Source organism: Xyrauchen texanus, chromosome 27 (assembly GCF_025860055.1).
Source record: "Xyrauchen texanus isolate HMW12.3.18 chromosome 27, RBS_HiC_50CHRs, whole genome shotgun sequence".
Classification (NCBI taxonomy): domain Eukaryota; kingdom Metazoa; phylum Chordata; class Actinopteri; order Cypriniformes; family Catostomidae; genus Xyrauchen; species Xyrauchen texanus.
In genome coordinates, this window is record NC_068302.1 from 4,300,943 (window position 1) to 4,322,016 (window position 21,074).

The 21,074-nt window shown below is 37.2% G+C and overlaps 1 protein-coding gene across 2 annotated transcripts in view; it reads left to right on the forward strand.

Moving 5' to 3' along the window:
* The window catches only part of LOC127620829 (DDB1- and CUL4-associated factor 1-like), a 158,479-nt gene that overhangs the window by 102,845 nt on the left and 34,560 nt on the right, over positions 1–21,074 (forward strand). For both annotated transcript variants that reach the window (XM_052094086.1, XM_052094085.1), the window contains exons 20-21: positions 7,028–7,121; positions 20,006–20,110. In XM_052094086.1, coding sequence (XP_051950046.1) covers positions 7,028–7,121; positions 20,006–20,110 — 199 coding nt within the window. The remainder of the gene's footprint in view (positions 1–7,027; positions 7,122–20,005; positions 20,111–21,074) is intronic.

Sequence of the window (21,074 nt, forward strand, 5' to 3'; positions counted from 1 at the left end):
TGTTTAAATCACGTGCATAACTTTGTAAACTTGTTCTACTGTAAACTTGAACTTTTTCTAACTTACACTTTGAATATTTGAATGATGTAATCAATAGACTGATGAGCCAAAACATTATGACCACCTGCCTAATATGTTGTTGGTCCTCTGCTTACCACTAAAACAGCTGACAGGGTGCATTATCCTGCTGAAAGAGGCCACTGCCATCAGTGAATACCATTGCCATGAAGGGCTGCAACAATGTTTATGTAGGTGGCACATTTCAAATTGACATCCACATGAATGGCCAGACCCAGGGGTTTCCCACAGTGCATCCTGGTGCCATCACTTCCCCAAGTAAACATTGTACACTTACAGGCCGTCCACGGGATGTAACCGAAAAGGGGACTCATCGGGCCAGGCGTCATTCTTCCACTGATCCAAGGTTCAGTCCCGACGTTCGCATGACACATCGCAAAGGTTCCGCCCTATTCAACTGGTGTTTAGAACACCACATAGAGCTGAATAAAATGTCAGAATTTTGTTAAATTTGGTAAATACGTTAATCGCTTTATAGAAAAGTTAATGCATTAAACTTTTTAAATGAATTGCATGCATTAACATTAATTTCAACAGCTCTAACTATAATATACGTATGTGTATATGAATATATATTAGTGCTGTCAGTCTATAACATTTTTTTTGTAGATAGTCAGATTTTGAAAGCACTGAAATTTGACACTATATATACTTATTGTCTTGTCAAAATGTATTTATTTCCATCTTAGGAAGAAAACAAAACAATATGTCCACAATATAGTATCCGATGTCTTGCAGTTGGAGTTGGCATCAGTTCATCCTCTAAAGTCCATCGTGAAAGACTGAAGTGATGTCTGTCTAGCACCGGCTGTAGTTTGTTGTATTCTCTCAGCGACATGTAGCAATGGAGTCGGACACCAAGCAGGAATGGAGCTGGATCTTGCCGGCTCTGGTAACCTCGGAATAGGAATCCCAAAGTTGAAACATGATAACAAATAGAATAATATTAGTGTAGAAGCCATAATTTTTTTTTGCAGGGTTATATATGATGATAGATGTTTCTGTATTACCAGTATACGGCACTCGAGTTAAGCAATGTCTGCAAACAATTCCTGTTTTGTAAAATTTTTTTGAACATTGCTGTTGTAAATGACTGCAAAAAGAAATGTTCCCAGACAGGAGACTTGAATAATGCAGGGGGCTTCTCTATTAGCGGCTTGTCATCAAGTTGACCAACATGATACACAGGCAGAGCGTATCCATTCAGGTGCATTAGCGGTGGTTTTAACTGCATGTCTATTTGACACTTTGTTTTATCGCCAAAACTTCCTCCAGATGCGTCAATAACTTGAGGTGAACCTCGATGCCAATGCTTACCGAACCGTAGGTGGCAAACCGTATGGTTAGTTTTTTTTTTACTGTGAACCATTACAACCCTACTGTGTATGTATATGTGTATTTGTATATACACCGATCAGCCACAACATTATCCCACCTGCCTGGTACTGCCATAAAGCCTTCTCTCGCTGTTCGAAAACTTGGGGTGAATTATGATGCATCACTCACCTTTGAGACTCATGTTAATAACATTATAAAGACTTCATTTTCATTTACACAATATTGCCCGTCTCTAAATCACCTACAACACATACAAAATTCTGCAGCTAGAGTTCTTACTTCCTACTTGTTATTCACTCAAATTGAATCAATGAGTTAAATAATTGAGTTGAATTTGCGTAATTTATTGATTTATTTATTATGTTTGATCACATATCTTTGGAAAGGTTCTTCACTATTTGAATACAAATAACATATTTGTTTGTCGCAATCTAAACAGACTATTTATTATTAGAATTGCACCAATATACTACTACAAAAAAAGTGAAACGCCCTTAAATATTTTTATAATGTGCAGTGTGAAACATGGATGCATTTTTCCCTTTTGATAATTTGAAATAGTAAAATGTATGGTGTTTGATTAATAGAAAAATAGTGAGACCTTTGCAATACTGAATATCCTTGGAAAAAAAATTATTTCCTTTGTGTGTATGCCAGGTTGAAAATCTCAGACATTGATAGCGGGAACTATTAAATATTATTCTGTTAGCAAAAAACAAGAAAGTGCATCTTGACACAAAGCAAACGCCATGAGTAGAACGTTGCTTACATTTATTGACTAGCTTTCAGCAGCTTGTGATGTGCATTGGTCACATGAATAGTTTGTTCATGAATAGTTTTGTTGACTAGCAGTTTGATCACACTATCATGGCTGTATGGCTGATTGTCATGCAGGTACAAGGGACTTCAGCATTTTCAGGGGCTTATACTTAAATAAAATACAACATACAGTGGCAAGAAAAAGTACCTTTTGGAATTACTTGCATTTATGTATAGATTTCTTAATCATGTTTGATCTTACAATAATGAACATACACAATCTCTTTTAACTGATAACACTAATTAGTGTATTGTTCTTGTACATACTGAATACATCATTCAAACATTCACAGTGTAGGTTGGAAAAAGTATGTGAACCCTTAGGTATATTACATCAACAAAAGCTTATTAGAGTCAGCAGTTGGCAACCCTGGCATCCAATTAATGAAACCAGATTGGAGGTGTGGGTTAGAGCTACTTTGACTTGTAAAAAGCACTCAAACATTTTGAGTTTGCTATTCACAAGAAGCACCAGCTGGTGTAGACCATGCCTCCCAAAAAAGAGCTCTCAGAAGACATAGTTCTGTAAAATAGTATTTGACCCAATCCGGATTTCTTCAGTTTTTGTGTATATCTCATACTAAATTGTTTCAAAAAGTCAAAAAAATCTAACATGAAACAAAGGCAATCTTAGTAAAGAATATATTTTTTTTAAAATGATAATGTTATATATCAAAGCAAAAAAGTTATCCAATACCAACTGGGCCTGTTTGAAAAAGTATTTGCCCCCAGTTACTAAATCCCCAAATCTTTCAAACTGCATTCATAATGGGGTTCAGCTGAACTAGACTCACCCAGGCCTGATTTCTGCCAGCCCTGTTCAATAAAACAAACACCTAAATAAAACTTTTTCAGTAGCTCGAAGTTGGCTAAAAGGTCTCACCCACTGGCATACTATTCCAAGGGCAAAAGAAATTCCAGAAATGAGGAGGAAAAAGGTGATTTGAAAAAAATCATTCTGGGAAGGGTTACAAAGCTATTTCAATGGCTCTGGGACTCCAAAGATCCACCGTTAGAGCCATTATCTCCAAATGGAGAAAACTTAGTGTACCTTCCCAGAAGTGGCCAACCTTCTAAAATTCCTCTAAGAGCACAGCGACGACTCATCCAGGAAGTCACAAAAAAAGTCAAGGGCCACATCCAAGGAACTACAGGCTCCTCTAGCATCGATAAAGGTCACCGTTCATGACTGGACTATCAGTAAGACTATATATATATATATATATATATATATATATATATATATATATATATATATATATATATATATATATATATATATATATATATATATATATATATATATATATATATATATATATATATATATATATATATATATATATTTGAAAACTGTATTTTGTGTTTAATCAGATTGCCTTTGTTTTATGTTGTATCTCGTTTCAAGATCTAAAACAATTTAGTATGAAAAATACACAGAAATAGAAGAGATTATGAAGGGTGCAAATCATTTTTCACAATGCTGTACGATCAAGAATCGTTGCTTTGAGTAACTGGAAATGGTTACAAAGTTATCTCGAATTTGGAGAATTATCTGTACACTGTTAGACATTGTCTATAAATGTTGAGAATTTAGTACTGTGGCTACTTACCCCAGAAGTGACTGCCCAGCCAAGATGACTCAAAGGGCACACAGCAGAATGCTCAATGAGAACATTAGAGTGACAGATATATATATATATATATATATATATATATATATATATATATATATATATATATATCTTATATACACGTATCTCACAAAAGTGAGTACACCCCTCACATTTTTGTAAGTATTTGATTTATATCTTTTCATGTGACTACATTGTAGCAAAGTGTAATTTCTTCAGTGTTAAGTAGTGAGTGTACAGCTTGTATAACAGTGTACATTTGCTGTCCCCTCAAAATAACTCAACACACAGCCATTAATGTCTAAACCGCTGGCAACAAAAGTGAGTAGTCCAAATTGGGCCCAAAGTGTCAATATTTTGTGTGGCCACCATTATTTTCCAGCACTGCTTTAACCCTCGTTGGCATGGAGTTCACCAGAGCTTCACAGGTTGCCACTGGAGTCCTCTTCCATGACGACATCATGGAGCTGGTGGATGTTAGAGACATTCCACCTTCCGTTTGAGGATGCCCCACAGATGCTCAATAGGGTTTAGGTCTGGAGACATGCTTGGCCAGTCCATCACCTTCACCCTCAGCTTCTTTAGCAAGGCAGTGGTCGTCTTGGAGGTGTGTTTGGGGTCGTTGGAATACTGCCCTGCGGCCCAGTCTTCGAAGGGAGGGGATCATGCTCTGCTTCAGTATGTCACAGTACATGTTGGTATTCATGGTTCCCTCTATGAACTGTAGCTCCCCAGTGCCGGCAGCACTCATGCAGCCCCCAGACCATGACACTCCCACCACCATGCTTGACTGTAGGCAAGACATACTTGTCTTTGTACTCCTCACCTGGTTGCCGCCACACATGCTTGACACCATCTGAACCAAATAAGTTTATCTTTGTCTCATCAGACCACAGGACATGGTTCCAGTAATCCATGTCCTTAGTCTGCTTGTCTTCAGCAAACTGTTTGCAGGCTTTCGTGTGCATCATCTTTAGAAGAGGCTTCCTTCTGGGACAACAGCCATGCAGAAACATTTTAAGCAGTGTGTGGCGTATGGTCTGAGCACTGACAGGCTGACAATCTTCTTATAGCCTAGGCCATCTTTATGTAGAGCAATAATTATTTTTTTCAGATCCTCAGAGAGTTCTTTGCCATGATGTGCCATGTTGAACTTCCAGTGACCAGTATGAGGGAGTGTGAGAGAGATGACACCAAATTTAACACACCTGCTCCCCATTCACACCTGAGACCTTGTAACACTAACGAGTCACATGACACCGGGGAGGGAAAATGGTTAATTGAGCCCAATTTTTTTCTTTTGTCTACCATACAGAAAAAATTTTACGGGCATGTTGTCCATGGCAGGACACCATGAAGGAAGCAGCTGCTTTCCAACAAAAACATTGCTCCATGTCTGAAGTTTGCCTAAGACCACCTTGACACTCTGGGGAAAATATTTTGTGGACTGATGGTTGAATTGTTTAAGAACTACAGCACTTCATATGGCGTAAAAGGGCACTGCTCACCAACATGAAAACATCATCCAACAGTGAAGTACGGAGGAGGGAGCATCATGATTTGGGGCTGCTTTGCTGCTTCAGGGTCTTTACCACTTGCCATCATTGAGTTGAAATATGAATTCCCAAGGTTATCAAGATATCCTACAGGATAATGTCAGGGTTGATGTGTGCCAGCGTAAACTCAGTAGAAGTTGAGTGATGCAGCAGGACAATGACCCTAAACATCGAAGTAAATTCACAACAGAATGGCTTTAAAATTTGCTGCCAAATGTGGATCAACCTGGATTTAAATCCGATGGTTCGTTTACTTTTCCAAAGAATGTAATTTTCTTTTATTTATTTGTATAGCGCTTTTTACAACACGCATCATTTCAAAGCAGCTTTACAGAAAATTATGCTTTAACAGAAAGAGCTGTAAGATAGTAATATCTTAGAGTCGTTATAGTGTGGTTTAATTAATAAATAAATAAATATAAAACATGATTTTAAATCGCGCCTTTAAAAAAAAAATAATAATAATAATTCTTTACATTTAGACCTCCAGTAAGCAAGCTTTAGGCCACTGTAGCAAGGAACACAAAACTCCATAAGATGTTGGTTAATGGAGAAAAATAACCTTGGGGAAACCAGGCTCACTGTGGGGCCCAGTTCCCGCAAAATGAATACAATGCCAATATTAGTTAATTTATTCATTTTAAAGCTTTACTTGTACAACACATAACCAATTAAGTGTTAGGGGTCAATGTTTAAAGAAAAAGCTTTTGTATTTACTGTAAGTTAAATGACTGAAGTCACATTTACATTCTTAGCTGCAGAAATGCAAACAGATGCATTGTCTTTTGTTATTTGGCTGATGAAGGCTATAGCTGGTAATTAATTTATTATCTATGTATTCCATTTTAAGAGTGTAGTCCATCCTTTGCAGTTCGGCTGTAAGCTTGTGGCAGATTACTTTCCGGTGGACTCCATCTTAAGTCCAAGTTTCAGGCAGTGTCCAGTAAAGTATCCCATGTCTGATGGTTGGTGCTGGCATCAGTTCATCCTCTGTGAAATCCATTGTAGTAGACTGAGGTGATATCAGGTAGTGGACTTAATTTACTCAGCAACACGTAGTAGTGGGAGTCTGACATCAGGCAGGACCGGAGCTGGATCTGGCAGGCTCTGGTAACCATGATATGTATCCTGAGGTTAAGACAGGGAAACAGATTAGAGTAGATGCCATTCACTTTAAATCAGGATTATAGAGTATGAGATGTGTTTCTGGTTCTGGCAGACATAACTAATGCAGCATAACTGAGTTGATGGATAAATTAAGTGGATGCCTAGCTGAAAAGATTAGTCTAGACTTAAACTGAGAGTGTGTGTCTAATTCCTGATCAATGTTTGAAGCACAGCACTGTGAATGTTCATTGGGACGTGTTCAATAAAGACATGAAAGATAATAATTTTTGTGTGTGTTAGCTTGAGTACACTTTGTCTATTCTTGTTACTTGGAAGATGAGATCACATTTTATGACCAATTAATGCAGAAAACCAGCTAACTACTGTGCCACTTTAAATACTCTCTCTTTGAACTAAGGTCAATGTGTTGGGTGTTACTATGATATCTATGATCCTCCATGTTTCTGAAGCTGTTTGCTTTGACTCAAGCGTCAGTGGGATTTGAGAACATTTCATCTTCTTCACACTGTACCAGCTCTAGATCAGTGCAGGATTGTTTTCAACAACAATGGAACTGTCATTTATGGAGGTAAGAGACACACACACACGCACAAGCATAAATTTGTTTTCTTAACATCAGTTAAACAAGTTAAAACAACGCAATTGCAACAAGTGTATGCATTTTGTAAGGAATAGTTCACCCCAAAATTATTCTGATTCCATCACCCTTATGCTGAAGTAAACTTATGACTTATGTGGAACATAAATATTTTTGAATATAAGTTTGTCATCACAGATACTTAAAAAATCTTTATGTATATAGATATTTGCAGAGAGCCATCACCATGCATATTTACATCAGCCAAACAAAATTATTTTAAAAGGCTATGATAATTTCTGGACCTGACAAAGCATGGAAACAGCCACAGCAACAACAATAAACATTCAATTGACTGTCCGAGTAAACTGAACTGCCCTTTTTTTAATTATTATATATATATATATAGTTTTTTTTTGTGTGTGTGTGTACTGGTTCTGCTAGAGGCTGGAGTTTGTTTTGTGGAATAACACACCATCGGGACAGTTATGTGGATGAATCTACACATTCTTTGTGTTTATCTAATGGCTGGAGTTTGTTTATAGATTATCTTCTGTTGTGTAATTCTGTTTTACAAATTTTGTATAGGACTTGAGCAATCCGATGGCAAAGTTGTCACAGGGGATCTTGTAGGCATACATGGACTGTTTCAGTTTAGAGGGATGGACGCTGGTTGGCGCTGGCGTGTGCGGGGTTAATGTGCACCCTTTTTTTTTTTTTTTTTCGTTTGTTTCTGGGGAAAGTTCGGGGGTTGATTGTTCCACCAATGTTGGAATGTGGTCTTTATAATTTTACTTTTGACACAATGTATTTTTTAATATGTACAATGTTAATATGATTTGATTGTCTCTCGTGACGATAGTTCTCGTCGAGGTGAAAAGCTGTCTCGCGATATCAGCATGACTGAATTTGAGGGTGAAATTAGGATAGAAGATTTACCCGCCACATTTAAATCATTTGTGTGGCAGCATTTTGGGTAACCGGTGGAACAGCAGATAATGTGACAAGACACAAACAGTGGCCTAAAAGTACTTTGTATCAGATCAAAAAGAAAATAGTGGTATCACCCATCCCAAAGTTGAATAAAAGGCCAGTCGTAGCCTATGTATGTATGTATTAAAATATCGTCTCGTTCTCGTGAACCCAGTATCGGGAATTTAGAGGTGTTGCCACATATAGAGAAAAATAAATCATATAGTTGCCACTTTAATTTATCCCTTTTGCAAAATCCTGAATTCCAACAAATTCTAAAGGTTGAAATCAATGTCTAATATGGAGACAAACTGGTCCTCCGTATTATCTGTTGGCATGGCTTGGGAGGCACTTGAGACAGTTCTTATTAGAGATGCACCGATACTGAAGCTTTTAGACGGATCAGGTATTGGCCTGACGAGCCCGATCCAAATCCGATAATGTGTGTTAGTCATGTTCGTTACTATCAAGCTCAAAAAATGACATCTAAAAAAAAAAAACATAAAAACACAAAGTATGACTAGTGCATTTTATTCAAAGCCACTTACTTGAGTGGCGTCAGTGAATGGCACTGCTGTTTACACACACTCTTGCGGAAATGTTTAGCCTTCACGCATTGCGCAATATTTGCGCGTTTCTCACATAATTGGTAAATTTGTAATGTCAAAATAAAAGCGTGAGGGCACAATTGAGATATATTACTATTATAATAATATTTGTTGAATGGGTTCCAAAAAATAACTGTGAACAAAAACTGGACTGATGTCTTGCAACTAAATTTAACAAAAAAGAGATGAATCCTTTTAAGTCCAGATACAAGTTGAAGAAAATTTTGCAAAAAAAAAAACTGCTTCATTTCATATGACTTATACTGGAATTACTGTTAATGTTGCTGCTACATTATCCAGTATACTAGTTAACAATAAAGTTTTTCTAAATAAGCTATACATTTATATTGAAATAATGTGTAGTTAGAGGTTTGTGTTTCTTTACATTATTGTGAGGAACTAATTGGGTGTACTCTTTAATATGTAAAGATATTCTAAACTGAATGTGCAAAAAACAATTTTTTTATTGTCTTTTTAATATTTTATAAATATACGGGTTTGCGAATACTTTCGTTGGATGGATTAAGTTACTTTATAGACACCCGGTAGTGGCGGTACAAACAAATTGATTCATTTCAGATTATTTTACTCTGGATATGTGCACCCAGCAAGGTTGCGCTCTTTCCCCATTATTGTTCTGTCTTGCCCTGGAACCATTAGGCCGCTCTACAGTACCAGCCGCGATAAGAAGGGAGGATGATTTTCCAGGGGTGGTGGCGGGAGGTGTGGCAAAATAATCTTTTACTTTACGCAGATGTTAATTTATTATTCGTCTCCGACCCCATTAGATCTATGCCTTGCCTCCATAGAATTATTAATTCCTTTTCTAAGACTCAGGATATAGAGTCAAATGGTCTAAATCCAAAGCTTTGGATCTAATAGCGTACTGTTCCAGCCGGGTGTCTTCCAGTGTTCCAAACAGGGCATTAAGTATTTGGGCATTTATTCCCAGAAAATTTGTCTGATTTAGTTATTTTATTTTGACCCCTTAATAAAAAAGAATTTCGAGCGATGTAGGCAGGTGGGCGTCATTACATTTATCTATGATTGGGAAGGTTAATGTTATTAAAATGAATTGTATTCCAAAATTTAACTACCTGCTACAATATCTCCCTGTAGATGTCCCCCTCTCTTATTTAAAGCTATTTGATAGCATAGCGAAGTCCTTCATTTGGAATGGTAAACATTCCAGATTACATTGCAGTAAACTGCATAGGCTGATTGACAAATGTGGGCTAGGCAAACCCAAGATTTTGTTGTATTATGTATTCGGTCTCAGACATTTAGCTCATTGGTCGCTTCCACCTGAGAGAACCCCCTCCCTGGTTTTGTGTTGTTGAGATCCAAGAATTTTGGTTGAAGGTTCAGAGTTTTATGTGTGACATTTTGGGCACTCAAATTTCATTTTGCCGCAGACTCTTTTGGGTGATTGGGCGGTCCTAAATTTGGGGGATAAACGCGTAAAAAAATAGGGTTCTGACCAGTATTATGATTGTCAGGCAAATTATTTTAAGGGGATGGAAGTCTAATTGAGCGCCCTAATTTCCGGTGTGGTGTGCGAAGATGGGGAGGGTGGCTGCTTTCGAGGAGGGTGGCTGCTTTCGAAGAGGGGTCAAGCAGAAGGTTGGGGGTTCAGAATTTCTTAGTTAGGAAATGGGGCAATTACTTTGTTTTTGGGGGACTCTAGGGGGGAGGGGCTGTGGAGAGAAAAGAGTTGTTTTAATTATATATGATTATTATTTGTGTGTGTGTGTATTGTGACCACTGGGTGTTTGTTGGGGGTCAGGGTGGGGTTGGTGATTGGGGAGAGTTAATAGTGGGGGTTAAATGTTGATTCAGTGTATATATTTTGTATTTTTTCTTTTGCTATATGTCTACGGATTAATACAAATAAAAAATAACAGTGCATCACGTAACGTAACATAACATAACAGGCCCATCTGGATATGCCCTTGTAAAGCAGACTGTCTGCATTGTAGTTGAAGCATGGATGAATTGTACAGAATACAAAGCTATCTTTACATTGCTAAGGTGGGATAGAAGCTGCATCTAAAGTGGTGTATATACTATGATAAGGTGTATTTAGACTGTTTAATACTGGACAGAGGTAGCAAAAATGCATATACACCAATTACATAAATAATGATTTGATATTCATGTTTTAATAATAAAATTATAAATATAGAAATATGACATGATTGCAAAATATGAAACTTAATGAAATATAACTTTCAATTATTACAAAATAATTTCCTCTGGTTCAAAAGGGGATCTGATAAAAATAATGCAGCAGCTGGGATAGACTTATCACATATGCTTATCTAATCCTATTTACATTAAATAAACCTGCTCCACAGCAGGTTTAGCTCAGAGACCTGTTGCTATGACAGCAACTCTAAGGAGCTTTGAAGAACGGAACAATCCAGAATCAGGTCAAATTTTCAAAAATGAAATCCAGATAACTCAGAAATCCACCCACGAAGAATAGTGCCCTGCTCTTCACTGTTAAATCTGTTTATTTTGCAGACTGTAACTTTAAATTGTGCATTAATTTGCTTTGGATGGAAAAGGCATCTGTTACATGTTCAGTTATGATCATATCAGTGCATTTTGCTAATATTTTTGATTGTTTTGTTGTTGAATTTTTACAAAAAAGTTATTTTTGTTTGTGTCTGATATGCAAAACTAGTTTTTGTTTATTATTATTTTTTATTTTTTTTATTCCATGATGGTAACCAAACAATCGGTAGACTACAACAAACACATAATAGGCATGATGAATATTATTATAATATTAATCATATATAATAATACAATTCTCTCATACAGTGCTGTGAAAAAGTATCTTCCCCATTCTGATTTGTTCTTTTGTGTATTTTTCATACTAAATTAAACAAAGGCGACCTGAGTGTAAACACTTTTATTATCATTTTATTTGTTGAAGCAAAAAAGTTAGTCAACACCTATATCACCCATGTGAGAAAGTAATTTCCCCCTAAAATTAGCTGGTTGTGCCACTTTAAGCAGCAACAACTGCAACCAAACACTTACTATAGTGGGAAATCAGTCTTTTATGTTGCTGTGGTGGGATTTTGTCCCACTCTTCTTTGCAGCTTTAGTTCAGCCACATTGAAGGATTTTTGAGCATAAACTGCCCATGTAAGGTCCTGCCACATCTTCTCAGTTGGGTTCAACTCAGAAACAGGTGTTTTTTATTTTGTAACCTTTATTCATTGTGACTTTTCTTTTTTCTTCCTGAAAATCAATTCTGCAGACCTGTGTGGAAGTTTAACTTATTCCACTAAGTTTTTCAAGTACCAGATAATGCCTACTAAATTGGAGAATTCAGATGACATTGAGCAATATCTCATTACTTTTGAGAGGCTGGCCACAGCTTACCAAGATGTGACTGGGCAGTGGCTACACATCCCACTTTTGACACCAATTGTGAGACTTCGGTCCAAGTCAGTCTTTAAAATTACAAAGGGAAGAGCCGCTACAATGGTACTAAGGAGTTTATTACAGGAATGATTCTCATTACTTTTGAGAGGCTGGCCACAGCTTACCATTGGCCAAGATGTGACTGAGCAGTAAGATTGGCTGCAATCTTAACAGAATGAGCCCGCAGTTCTTATTTGGCAATGAATGCCCAGGTTTCCCTGGACTATTGTCAAGTGAAAGAAGCTATTCTTGCCAAGTATGAAATAAATGAATTTGAATGGCAGCGGTTCATAGAACACAATGTGTATGTCAGTTGAAACTCCTAAAGGGCTCTATCGCTTGAAAGACCTCTACAAGAAGTGGGTGAAACCTACAGGAAATACTGTAGAGTAGGGCTGGACGATATGGAAAAAATGTATATCACAATATATTTATACATTTTGGTCAATACAATTTAAATCCGATATCGATATGAACAATATAAAAGCCTCAGAAAAACTGCCAAGAACGTCCACAATGGATGTCTGTACCTACAAATGTCTGAAAAATGAATTTGCCAAATCTATGAAACTTCCTCTTATAAAATTATATAATATTTAAGAAGTAAAAACTGTACAAATAAATTCATATTCACCTTTTATTTTCACTTATCCTTCATACAAACAAGAAATGTCAAATAAACATAAACTGCTCTCCTTTGTCAATATTAATATTTTTAACTTGAAACTACAACATGAAACAAAGGTTCTTCAGCTAGGATAAAGAATATTAAAGTGAGTTGCTGCAGAAAACAGAAAAAAAGTGAGCAACAACAAAAACTTGCTGGGGCATTAAAAACCACGCTGTGTATTGTAAAAAAATAATGATATATACTTAAAATAACCAAGTAGTAAAACAATACAAACGGGCCAAAAAAATGTGTTTTAAGTTCAGAAACATTTTGAGTCCCCCCTCCCTTGCACCACAGTGGTTTGGTCTACTGCCTGCTTTCCCCCATTACTTCACCTACAAACACAAGTCCGGTGGAGTTCGAATTGCTTCAACAATTGTGGAACTCCACCAAATTGGCTGGCAGTGACAAGGCCTTTTTATTCACTTTAAGCATTGGATGAAGTGATTATTTTCTCTTAAATACAGATGATGTGGAGTCATTAATAAATTAGTCATGACAAAATATGATAACCGATGTATTTTTTCATGAGTCCGCAACGTTAGCGATTATGACATTACCTAGCTTGTTTGGTAGCTTGTTTGTGAACTGATATTAGCCTAATAATGTAGATCTACTGTTGTTTTGAGTTTTGCTCAATATGATGTTAAGTGGTAGATCAGTGGGATGGCTGCAGTTGAATATCTAAGAGACCCCTCTGTCCCAGACAAAACCTAAAATATTATGGAGGACGCAAGATAATTTTATAATTATAATATGACCGCATGGTTAAATAAGACTTCTGTGTGTACACATCCTATTGACGTACAATTTTGGCTCTATTATATGTGTCCCTTTCGAAATATCAGAAATGTGTTTAAAAATCATATCACAGTTGAGTTATTGAATCGCGATACATATTGATATTGATTTATTGTCCAGCCCTACTGTGGAGTATTATTTTTGAGCAGTTTGTGCAGTCCCTGAGTCTTGAGGGCTGGGGGTGTGACCCTGGAGCTAGCTGTAAAACTCAAGATTCCAGAGGTATAAGTTTGGTAATTCTAAAGAGATGGGGGACTCCAGGAAAGTTATCTGCTTTAATTGTGGTCAGGAGGGGCATATTAAGCCAAATTGTCCTGTTATAAGTTTGAAAATAACAAATTTTTGCTTAGTTACGACATAGAGAGGCAGCTGATGGAGGTCTAGTGATCTGTTAAAATTGGTGGGAAAACTGCAATGGCACTGTTAGTCTAATTTCTAAGTACTCTGATTTCTCTGTAGACATTGGTCTTGATGGGTATAACCATCCATCAGTCTCCATCAGTGTAAGGATATTTGGTATGCAACATTTAGAAGGGAATTTAGGGTATTAAAATATGTGAGATATGAACTCAATTAAACTGTCCTTATTGTACATTATTAGGTAATGAAATGTATAATGGAATTAGTCGTGTTCGACAACCATAACTAAATTAGATAAATGACAAATAACTAAGTAAATAAATAACTCTCCACCATTAAAATTGTAATACAACTTTTCGTTGTATCCGCTCACAATTTCTACTGTAAGAAATTAGCTTTTTTAAGTGAATTATGATTAATTCACTTATTGGAGTGATATTATTCTCATGGCTTATTGAAAATAATATCACATATTATAAGTTTTTTTTTTCAACTCCCCACTTTGCACTCTCTGTTGGAGTAGGCTATAATAAGACAAGTTGTTGTTATTTTAATCTGCACTTTTTTTCAGTAAGCTAGTAATAGACCATGTGTTTTCAAGGCTTCAAGGTTTTATTGAATGCTACCTCTGACTAAGAATACATTACTTTGCACTTGTAGTCTTTTATTTTGAAATTTTAAGAGCAATAAACATATATTGCAATGTTAAGGAATTCATGTTTTTTTCATTCAGATATGTAAATCAACATGTATAAATTGCTATTAGTCAATTAATGGGGAGATAATCGAATCAAAATCGAATCGGACTGAGAAAAAAAAATGAATCGTTAGATTAATCGATGCATCGAAAAAATAATTTCTAGATTAATCGTTTCAAAAATTATCGTTTATCCCAGCCCTAGAGTCTGTTGACAATACCTTAAGACCCATTTATCCTTCTTTGAGTCTACATCAGTTTGCTATCGGATTACCCAAATTATTTAATTAATACACCAGCATTTGAGCACAATATTGGAGATGGACTTGTGTGTCTTTTGGAGTTTCCTTGTGTTCTTTGTGTTGCTTGGTTCTTTGTGCTTGGTAGAAAGTCCGTTCTGTTAATGGTTTGGACCTCTGTAAGATTGAAGAGTTATCGTCTGTATGAATGATGAGGTTGGCTTTGAAGCAAGGCCTTCTCATGGGTGTGTGAACCGTAGAGAGTGATGAGATTTCTCGGGACGTCGAGTCCCGAGCTTCCTTGAACCTCACATGGCAGAAGAGAGGAAGTCTGAGCAGTCAGCGGAGCGAGAGAGATGACTGAAGAGAGGAAGAGAAGGAGAGAAAGTTCTTCCTGTTTGGAAATATTTGAACTGAAATTGGCCGCATCCCCAAAGGTGTCCTGCACCAATCAGAAGTGACTTTTCAGAGTCACATGGTCAACTGGGCTGTCTTTTCCGACAGTTGATTTATCAAGTCCTTTGTTTCAGATTCTTACAAATCTCCCGCTCAAAAATAGTGCATATTGAATTATGAACCTTTTATATCTTGAGAATGATACAAGAGACATGATATTCGTTGTCATCAGCTTTCTCTGCATACGCCAGCGAATGCTTACATACTAAACATGAAATTTTTTTTTTTATGTATATTATATGTGTAGTTAACAAAACATGAAAATCCCTGGTTACAAATCGTACTGGTTAATTCCTTTGTTATACCACATGGATAAAATATTACACACATTTTAAAGAGGTACATCAGGCTATAATCATTAATTTGCCAGTTATACAAGTTATCACAGTTCAAAGAAAATTTCAGAATTACCTATCAAGACTAGGTGTTGTATAAATCATGCATTATGTACATTTTAGAAGGCTAAATTGGTAAAGTACTGTGACTGCGTAAAAAGATGAAATGTCTTGGTATTCGAGTTGTGCAAATCTGATGGTCTTTTGGTAACCTTTCAAGGAAAAGTCTGCTTTAACACTGTGTGGAAGTTCAGGAGGTCGTGCAGGCCTTTCTGACCCATGACACTTTTTCTTTAAATTAGGTTGTTTAGAGTGTCTTGCCCATTTTATTGTCCAAAGACAGGCCTTCAGTAGGAAGTTGAGGCTTGGTCCATTACTTTGATGCCGAGGAATTCCAGGATTAAAAGGGTAAATCCTAGATTCAGATCATGCCATTTCAATTCTTCTGCACGTATAATCCGACACCGGTAAACCTTTGGTGTTACATTTGACCCCTACCTTCACTTCGAGCATATCAGCTCCATTGCTAGAACTGTTTTCTACAAACTCCGTAACATAGCTTGCCTCCTCCATATGCTCAATCAGCAAGATGCTAAAACTCTGGTCCACGCCTTCATTACTTTACACCTTAATTACTGCAATGCCTTTCTCATTGGCCTTCCTTCTAAAACATGATATTGATGAAACAGCTACAGCCCCGAATAAACCCCACCTGATCAATATGTATAAGAGATGTCATAACTTAATTGGTTAGCCAATATTTTTGACAATTTTTACATCTAGCTGGATCAGGGAAATTGGACGGTAAGTCTTGCACTCGCTTGGGTCTTTGTTGTTTTTAAGAATCTGACTGATCTGGGCTTGTGTCATGGTTGGAGGAAGCTTTCCATTCTTTAATGATTCCATATAAACTTCTAACAAAAGTGGAGCCTATTCAGAGGCAAAACTGTCTGGCCCCAGAGCCTTCCCTGTAGGCAAGGCCTTAATTACCTCGTCACGCTCTTAAGTTTCTCAGAATCAAGATAATTTTTTATTCTCAGTCTTCAATTTGGGGAGTTCTAATGGTTTCACAAAGTTTCTAATGTCAAACTCAGTAGACGAAGACGTAGAACTATAGAGATCAAGATGGTATTCTTTAAAACCATTATTAATATAAATGGCTGAGGTAAATATTTAACCTCCAGCAGATTTCACCAGCAGAGGAAATGGTAGAAAAAGACTCTCTCTGCTTTATATATCTAGACAAAAGCTTCTCTGCTTTTCTTGCCCTGAACAACCAAAACTCCACTTTCCACGACAAAATAGTATTATATCGGTGTTTCAATCGGGTCAATTCTAGGAGGCCATCAGATGAAATTTGGCACTTCAGCTCTGCCTCTGCACTTTAAATTTTCCCTTCCATCTCCACGAGTTAACCTGCTTGGGATTTTTTGGTGAATGAGGCATACTGTATGATCCGGTCCAGAACTGCCTTAAGTGCTTCACAAGCCATGCCCACAGAGGATACTGAGGACCAGTTGGTCTCCTTATAAACATTGATTTCAGCCTTTAACATTTATTGGTATTCAGGATTTTGCAAAAGGGATACATTAAAGTGCCAACTATATGATTTATTTTTCTCTGTATGTGGCAACATACCAGATGTTTTCAAAAGTCTCCAAATATCTGAAAAAACAAGATTTTTACAGATCCTGCGACGCGTCACTTTTGTTCTAGGGTGCTTGCACACTTTTGCTTCACTATGATCAAGGACTGAGTCAATCAAAAGATTAAAATCTCCTCCCGCATGATATAATATTGGGTGCCAGCAGCTTGCAACATCCCTTCAGGATCTATAAAAAAGCCCTGAACATCAACGTTAGGTGCATAAATATTCGCCAAAATAAGACTTTGTTCCTGAATTTCAGCTAAAACAATAATGACTCTTCCTAATTTATCTTTTCTCTATTTGAGACATTTGAATTGTAGATGTTTACTTATCAGTATAATCGCTCCCCTGCTCTTACTTGAGCCAGCACTATGAAAAAAAAATTATCTCCCCTATCTTTCCAAATTTTTCTGCTTCCTGTGGGGAAAGATGTGTTTCTTGAAGAAATGCTATATAATTTTTCTCATGCTAAAAAAGAGAAGTAACCTTCCTTTTATGGGGTGCCCCAACCCATTTACATTCTACGTGGAGAGAGACAATCCATTCATATTAACATTTGACATTTTGACATGTAAGAAATATAGATTGTGTGTCAAAAACAGGATTATAATGACCACATTCCAACATTAGTGCAACAGTCAAACATAAAAAAAGAACAACATGCACATTATTAACCTCTCGCACGACTGCGCCAACAGGCTTCTATCCCTCGAAACTCAAACAGTCCATGCACGCCTACAAGAACCTCTGCAACATCTTCGGCATCCGATTGCTCAAGTCTGGTGATTCTATAAAAAAAAAAATTATACAGAATTACACCGCAAAAGATCATTTATAAAACAAACTCTAGCCAATGGAACGGAACAGCACAAAAAATAAAAACGTGCAGGTTCCTCAAACTGTCAAGTGGATGATCATTGAGGTGGCCCAAAATACTCCATAAAATAAACTCCAGCCAATAGTAGGAATAAGCACATAGAGCATGTAGATTCATCCACAAAACTGTCCCGAAGGTGGAATAGCACAAATAGAGCATGCAGTCTTCAGTCAATCGAATGTTCAGTGACCCGGTCCACCCGGCCACAACGTGAACACCACAACACGACCCACACACTCAATTGACTTTAAGAAGGACATTGCTTGCTTTGAGCATGTGAATAGTTTACGGCCATCCTTGGCATCTATTCTCAATTTGGCTAGGAAAATATCAGTGCAAAAGCAACCTGCCGTTGTTGTAAATGTTTTTTTTTTTTTTTTTGCATTCCTTGAATCGATCATGTTTCTCGTCGAGTTTGCAAAGTCTGGGAACAGGAAAATGCTGGGGTTCTTCCAAGAAAGCCTTCCTCATGTAACGCAAGATCTTCATCACATGATCTCTGAATCAAGTATTGATTCAGAGAAAAGTTCACAGGGGAAAAGTTCCCCTGTGAACTTTTCAGTTTATGGCCTGCTATGTCGAGCAGACTCTGAATGAGCCCATCCAGGAATTCCACCATAATCTGTCTCTCGACTCCCTTCGGGACTTCCACGATATGGACGTTATTCTGCCGGCTATGGTTTTACATGTCCTCCAACTTTTTCCAGACACGCTCCTAATCCACCTTGTTCACTAGCGGATTAGCAGATAATTCCCTCTCCGATGGACATCCCACACTCTTTTGACCACATCAGCAAATTTCACCTCCATGAAATTTGATTCAGTGATCGATTGACATATCACAGCAAGATTCTCCAAGTTAGCAACAACCTTTGCTGACATGTTCAACATCTCTCGCTGCATTTCTCAGAACTCTCCAAACAAATCAACTCCGTGGTCTGGGGCCTGCTCTAGGGTTGTCAGCCTGAATACATAAGTGTCTTTTAATGTCTCCAGAGCCTCAGGATTTTGAATACTTTGACCTATGCCGCATTATGAAGCACACAATACGGCAACAAATACCATGTACAATAATGCAGCTGAAGATCTGCCTAATGAATGAATGGGGAAAATTCCACTTTCTAAACTTAATAAACATGTGTATTCAGTGCCCAAATGCTTAAGTGTTATCAGCAGAAATAGTTATGTTTCACAGTGGTAAACAGTCGACAGTCCCAACTTTTTTGGAGTGTGTTGCAATCAACTGATTTGAAATTACTGTACATTAAAAAAAAAAAAAAAAATGTTAATCAAATAATATATTAATCAAACAATATTGACAAGAAAAAGAAAAGGACTCACCATATTTTGCTAGATAACTTTAGTAGCTTTAAGCCCAGTAAATTGTAAAGACAGGTCTGCTTTTTAGTCAAACACAGACTCTATCAAATCTGTATTAATGCAAATCTAATAATCACACAGTAAAGATTATGTAAATATTTGTAAGTATTTTTATTGCTGCAGTTACTGATAAAAATGTATGCACTGTTTACCCTGTTCTTTAATTACTTGATTTTATTACTAGCTCTTGACTAGTTTTAAAAAATGTATGCAATGTTTAGGAGAAATAATTGAAGGCTACATTATTTTTATTGAATTTGTTCATTTTTACATCAATATTAAACTTTTTAATGGAGTTTGTTTTTGGTTCAGCATTTGCTAGTATTCTGGAGTGTCATGTAGTTTGTTGCTTTTGGTTCAGTTTTTGCTGACATTTTGGCATGTGTTGTAGCAATGCTGCAGGCTGATGATGAGGATGACATGATGGAGCAGCAGATGAAGAGTCCATTTGGCTCGTCCTTCAGGACGTTTGATGCTACAGACTACAAACCCATCGGTATGACTGTTTCTCTCCATGCTGTCTGCTCTGCTGCTGTCTACTGCTTTTATACCAGGGGCTGCTGAATGCTTGATTTTGATTGGTTGACAGGCTTTCTAAGGTGTGCAATTATTTTTCAGTAAACGCACAGCTATGTAGTTGTTCCAGGTCTTGACCGCATAACAGTTCCATATAACTTCCCCAAATTATTTCAGTTATTTCAAAGAGGATAAGAATGGCAAATAATATCTGTAATATTCTAAATGTATTTAAATTGCAGTTGAAAAACAACCTTGCGCTATTTCTCTTTCGCTCTCATCTCACCCACGATTACACGCTGCCACACATATAATAAAAGACTAGATTCTCGGTCAACACACCCTCATGACTTGATCAATACAACGGTTTCAATATAATCAGAAGCAACTTTTAATATCTGTGAAAGCACCCTCGCGCTCCCGTTTCTTTCTGTCTCACACACACTCTCATAAACAGACTCGCACATAAGCACAAACATACAACTCAGCAAAAAAGAAACGTCCTCCCACTTTTGATAGCTTTTATTTTTAGAAAACTTAACATTTCTAAATATTTGTGTAAACCCAAAAAAATTCAACAAAGACATGTGACTAACTTGAATTAAATTGAATAATGTGACCACAAACAAAGGGGGGTCAAAATCAAAAGAACAGTTGGTATCTGGTGTGGCCACCAGCTGAAATAAGTACTGCAGTGCATCTCCTCATGGACCACCAGATTTGCCAGTTTTTGCTGTGAGATTTTACCCCACTCTTCCACCAAGGTACTTGCAAGTTCCTGGACATTTCTGGGGGGAATGGCCCTAGCCCTCACCCTCTGATCCAACAGGTCCCAGACGTGCTCAATCGGATTGCGATCTGGGCTCTTCGCTGGCCATTGCAGAACACTAACATTCCTGTCTTGCAGGAAATCATGTGCAGAACGAGCAGTATGGCTGGTGGCA